Raw genomic sequence first — 5839 nt, 5'->3', positions numbered from 1 at the left:
TGTACCTTTTGCTGAGATACCATATGTTTTTCACAGCTGGCATCAGGTTCATGATTAAAACTTCCAGTTTCCGAGTGCCCTCTGTCCATCACTTGGTATTCCCTACAAATGTATCGGTTCCCTCACTCGTTTTTCACATTTGCAGAAAATTGTCTGAGACTAATAGACAATTTTCTGGCCCCCCATCTCCAACAGGAATTCTTTGCATGAATTACCAAATTTTAACATGTACAGTTGGAAGAAAGGAATGAGAAGGCTAGAGAATAGCAGAGTTTTATGATTTTCAGTGCCATTCCAGTTCAGCAAGGGACTGAATAGACATCATCATGACCACCAGGTGTTTCCCGCACGTTTCCCTCATGCTGCTGTTCTCCATCTCCATCTCATCTCGATTCCGTACCATGCTTCACTTCCAGCAGAACAAAGTGAACAAAGAGAGCTTAGAGCTTCTGCAAAAAAGGAGTGGAAATTTCCCCTCACAATGCATAAATGAAAGGGCAGTTTTCAAGCCAACCCAGGATGTTGTCCAACTTTCAGTTGCCCAGAAGGAGAATGCCAAGGTGGTAATTCAAGAGATCTTTCAAGAGATCTTCAACATCTTTAGTAAAAATCTGAGTGCCTGAGATGCCACTTCCATAGTCAGGTTCCAAAATGGCCTTTACCAGCAAATTCAGCGGCTGCAGGCATGTTTGAGAGCACAGATGGAGAAGGAATTAACCAACCCGGAAAGTAAGGACCTCCAGCTCATCAGTCGGAGCGTGAAACAATACTTTCAGGGAATAGATTCTTTCCTGAAAGAAAAGCAATACAGCCCGTGTGCCTGGGAGATCATTCGCATGGAAATACCCAGATGTTTTGTACTGATTGACAAACTCTCTCAACGGCTGAGTAACTAAGGTAAGGTACAAATCTTTTTCTTGGAGTAAATGAATTAACATTAGTGTCAATTATACAGTTGAAGACAGATAGCGGATATCTTATAACTCTGATTATATAGGGCCTGATCCTTCTTCTACAGGGGCAATGGCCAAATCGCAACTGATTTCCAAGCAGCTTTAGGTTCTTCCTGTCCTGTACTGGAAATGGATTTGCAATTACATGGATTTATTTTTCTGTGTTTCTACTGTTATTTAGGTTTTGATTCTTCATAATCTCCCACATATCAGTTGATGTTATGTATTATATAATTGGCAGACCATGCAACAAAGTACATATATTTGGAATTCTTTGCCACCTCACCAGTACTTTGGTCATCAAATAATGATACCCCCAAAGTACTCTGAATTCTACATATGTAGTATGTTTCTATTATGATCATGGTTGCTATTTATTAGTCTGCGGTGGATTCTCTCCTCTCTATTGATCCTTCCCACAGTCACTTCTAAGACTCCATAATATTTGACCTTGTATTATGCAATACACTCACTCAAAGTTTAAATTGCAAAATGAAGGATATCGATGGAAAAAAGTTACAAGAAAATTAAGAAAGGGTTAGACCTTAAACATTGTTGATATTATGTGTTTGCTCTATAGTTCTGTGGTTCAACTCTTCTCTGATCAAATCTCATCTCTGAACCATAACATGCAGCTTAACCACAGTATAACAGCATAACAAATGTGAACTGGAAAATCTTTCAAACCTAAAAGATGTCCATAATTTTCCTCTAATGTCAGAACAAAGAGAGACGTTTCAGGTGGTCCCAGGAGGTTTTCAAGCCTTGAGTGTCCCTGAAGGGGAATGCCAAGGTGGCAATCCAGGAAATCTTCCAACATATTTCCTGCCGCTTTTGCAACAATCTCTCCAAAACTACCTGAGGTGGGAGTTCCATTCAGAGATTCCAACACAGACTCATCAGCAAGTTGGGCATCTGGAGATGTTTGGCTGCAGCGATGGAAAATGGGACTCTCTGACCAGGAAGAAAGGACCCACAGTTTCCCAGGATGAACGTGAAGAGATACCAATTATTTCATAAAAGACAAGCAGTTCAGCCTCTGTGCTAGCAGGAGAATCCATGTGGAATTATGGGGTTTTCAAATGTCGGACAAACTCACAAAGAAGTTAAGAAATTTAAATATCAACATTTTTAGAAGTACTAACCAAAATCAAGTAATATTTTATACATGATTCAAAATGAGATGCAGCGGAATTTTAAAAACCGTTGTTACTATTTATTCTATTTGTGCACTATGAAAATATTTTCAGATCATTTTATGATATTTGTAACAGGGTATTTATGTCAGTCTATTATTTATTTATTGTTCCTATTTATATATTTATCATAGATATTTTTACTTACCAATAAATAATTATTTTATAGAAAATGGCAACCAATAGCAGTTATGATTTGAATTAAATATCTATTGAACCAAAAAGAAAGAAAAGGAGAATTAAAAAAAAAACAAACCACCCTGTGATTGTTCAGCCTGAAAACCCCAATTCTAGAGAGTACTTATGCATGTGACTAACTTAAAGTATGTGAGCCATCCCACTGATGTTAGTGCTTCCAGTTGGGAACATGCTTAAATACATTGATGAATCAGTATCCCAGTTGGCAATAATTCCATATTAAAATAATCATTAGCCTTTGCATTCAAACAGACCACACACCACACCTGAACTCTGACCCCTTTTCCTCTTAGACCTTCTACCTAGTTACTATTATCAGGTTTGTCTCCCGATCGCCTGATCCCATTTCCTTTATGTGCACCCAGATCAAATTCATTCTTGGGTGTATACCACAAACAAAATTACATGTGAATAATGAGAGTAGGAATAGGCCATTTGAATTGGGATTATTAAAGTTTCTCTTTGTCACCTCTAAAATGCAACTCCCTGTTTGGTGGAATACGTCAGTCAGTTACTACGCAGGAAAAATATGGAATTCTTCTGAAAAAGTCTAACAACACCAAACCCATTCAGTTCTGGGGTGGGGTGAAAACTATTTCCATTCATTCCATCATACCATTAATGAAAAAAGGGCAATGCTGAGCACAGAAAGTTGAGATCTTTGACAATATCACCCATATCAGAAAGAGCAGCCAATACCTGTGGGGAATCCCAGCTCACATTTCTTAAAAGAGAGGAAAATTTTGTAAATATCTCCCTCTCAGATTCTCCCACTTCCTTCCACTCGTGGGCAGGAGGAAGGAGGGGTGGGTTTGTCTGTAGACTTCCTCATGGAAGTGGCTGTTGTTCCATCTCCACACTCAGCAGATTCTGTGGTTTCTCCAGACACAGAGATCTGCAGCATCTGTCTCAGCTCTGGTCCCATTAGATTCCCTGCCCCTGTCTTTTCAGTGCCAAGTAGTATTTCCCAGGGATGCTCCAGGCTGCATGCAGTTGCCTCAGACGACCTTTTAAAGTGTCATTTTTGGTCAGCTGTCATAATGAGGTGCAGCCCAGCAGAGCTGCAATAGGACTGCCCCACCCAACAGAGATCTGCTCAGTCCAGGCCCCTGACACAGATCATAACCCTACAGAGAACAATCCATGGGGTCCCAGGAAAGAGGGAATGATGGGTGAAGGCAGATGACCATACTCCACCTCTGCCCACCTTATCCACACTTCTATGTGGAGCAGCTAACACAGAGAGCTCTGTCTGTGTAGGAAGCCTCAGGGCAGGTTTTGTGACCTTTGTATTTAATTCTCCTTAAACACTATATGACTTCTGTGCCTTTGTGCTGTTGTAACCCATGCCTGTTTGGTGTGGTGCTCTGTCCCCCTCTAGTGGCACCTAACCCCACTAGAGATTGATGAATCTGCTATAGCCTTGAGTAAGAGGCATGTGGCTTTTAGCTCATACAGCAGAGGCTCATGCATTTAGCTCCAGAGATCCCACGCTCAATTCTGCCTGCTGATGACAGGGATCATCAGCTACGGCTAGTATGCAACCCATGCCTGGTTGGTGTGGCGCTCAGCCCCTGTAGAAATTGTTGAGTCTCCTACAGCCTTAGCTTAAGAGGCACATGGCTTTCAGCTCATGCAGTAGAGGCTCATACACACACGGGACCATGTGGTAAGTGTAGATTATAACTCCCAGACACTCTGTACAGGATTCAAACACTCTATTGCTATTTACTTAATCACACAGAAAATACAGAGATTGGAACAAAAATTGTAAACCCTCCATGCAATTCCCTTCCTCACTTTCCTCAACACACCAAGCCATTCTATGGGCCTAGATCAGAGTCACTTGGGGTCATCCAACATCCTTCTGTTGCAATGCATCACTTATATGCAGAAAAACAGAGCCTTCTCCACGAGCTTAGATAAACTGACCTTGGCCAGTTCATCTCCTTCCTCTTGCCCAAATGTCCTGTGGGTTTTCCCCGAGTGATTTCTTTTAGAACCTTTTGGATTTATCATCTGTCTCTTTGTCAATCTTCAGTAACTTTCCACTCGTAACCCCCATTCTCCTTAACACCAGGTTGGCCAAACTGGTTCCCTCCTTAGCATAAATATGTTGTCATTAGAACATAGCTTTAAAGTCAAATACTTCACATTCATTGTCTTTAGCCTAGTGAGTCCCCGCTGTAGGTCCTGTCCATCATGATGGATACACATAGAAAGAGGTTTTTCATGATAAGGAAATTTCATATCAACAAACTCATAATATCAACTAGAATTCCTAAGTCTTACAGATAGACCCTGCCCCACTAACACAAACACAAACAAATCAAGCTATATGAATCTGGCAAGTCACACTCAGTTTTCTGACCAACTGGTGCCACGCATCCACAGCCTCCAAATCAAGCTGGTGCTGTCCTTGACACCAACAACCAGTTTTGTGTACAGATGCATTAAATTGTAAGTTCTATAACATCGATAATGACTAAAAATTACCCTAAATTCAACATTTCAGATATTGGTAATAAAGCTGCTGGTTGCATCAAATCTAGTGAGGATCCACCTATCTGCCAAGTTTGGTGTAGGTGGATAGTAGTTCTGAAGAGCTATCAGTCAACAGTAAAGCTGCCAACAACATATTTCAGCCAAGGCCTAAACATATGAGACTGATTAAACAGTTATGAAAAATGTTTGGCACTTTGTAAACATTTTTTGAAATATGTGTGTGTGTTTGTAATTTTTTGTTAGAAAAGAACATTTCTATAGTGAGAAAGTATAAGAAACACTCATATAAATACATATTTTGAAGAGACTTTTCTCCAGAAAAGTTCATGCAGCCATCTGGAAAGCAGTTTTGAATTTGAAGGCAACCATCCCAGGAACAGACACAATAGCATTGACTCAGGTGAACCATCACACAGAACAAGTAGCAAATTATGAATAGCAAATACTCATAGGGGAAAGATGTGGTGAGGAGGTCCTGAGCAATCAGAGTGGAATGTGTTCATATAAACCATTTGTCAAATCATTTAAAATAAATACATCAGGAAAACCTGAATTTATTTGCAGATTATTTGCAGATAGGAAAAGGGACCAAACTATCTTTTATTAAACATTTAAATTAAACTGGCTGACACAAAGGAAAAATATTCCAATAAAATTTCCTGCTGTTTTCACTGAAATTTACATATACAAGAATTCATCAAATTCTAGCAAATATTTCAACCAGCTCAGTCTGCATCTAACCTTTCCCAGAAAACAGGCTAATTGCTGATGAAAATATGCTGACAAACAGTGTGTCTTTACTTCCATTGCTTTCTTACTTTAGCTTTTCTTGCTAAGATTCAGATTTTTAAATTTCTCCCTCTCTCTCATAAATATTCATAAACTTCAACTTGCCAGGAAATGTACACACAGAACTCCCTCTGGAGTCAATGGGAGATTGTGGTCCAGAGCCTATTGTAATATTGGGTCCCATATCTGGTATATTTA

The 5839-nt window shown here is 39.9% G+C and overlaps 1 protein-coding gene across 1 annotated transcript; it reads left to right on the top strand.

Moving 5' to 3' along the window:
- Positions 1–326: 326 nt before the first annotated feature.
- Positions 327–965, top strand: LOC119856313 (interferon epsilon-like). Its single transcript, XM_038403689.2, is given in 1 exon segment — positions 327–965. A coding segment is annotated over 1 exon segment (570 nt). The 3' UTR covers positions 897–965.
- Positions 966–5839: the final 4874 nt, after the last annotated feature.

The sequence above is a fragment of the Dermochelys coriacea genome, chromosome 5 (assembly GCF_009764565.3).
Source record: "Dermochelys coriacea isolate rDerCor1 chromosome 5, rDerCor1.pri.v4, whole genome shotgun sequence".
NCBI lineage: Eukaryota > Metazoa > Chordata > Testudines > Dermochelyidae > Dermochelys > Dermochelys coriacea.
Note: the sequence above shows the minus strand (reverse complement) of the source record. Positions and strands in the feature narration are given on the sequence as shown.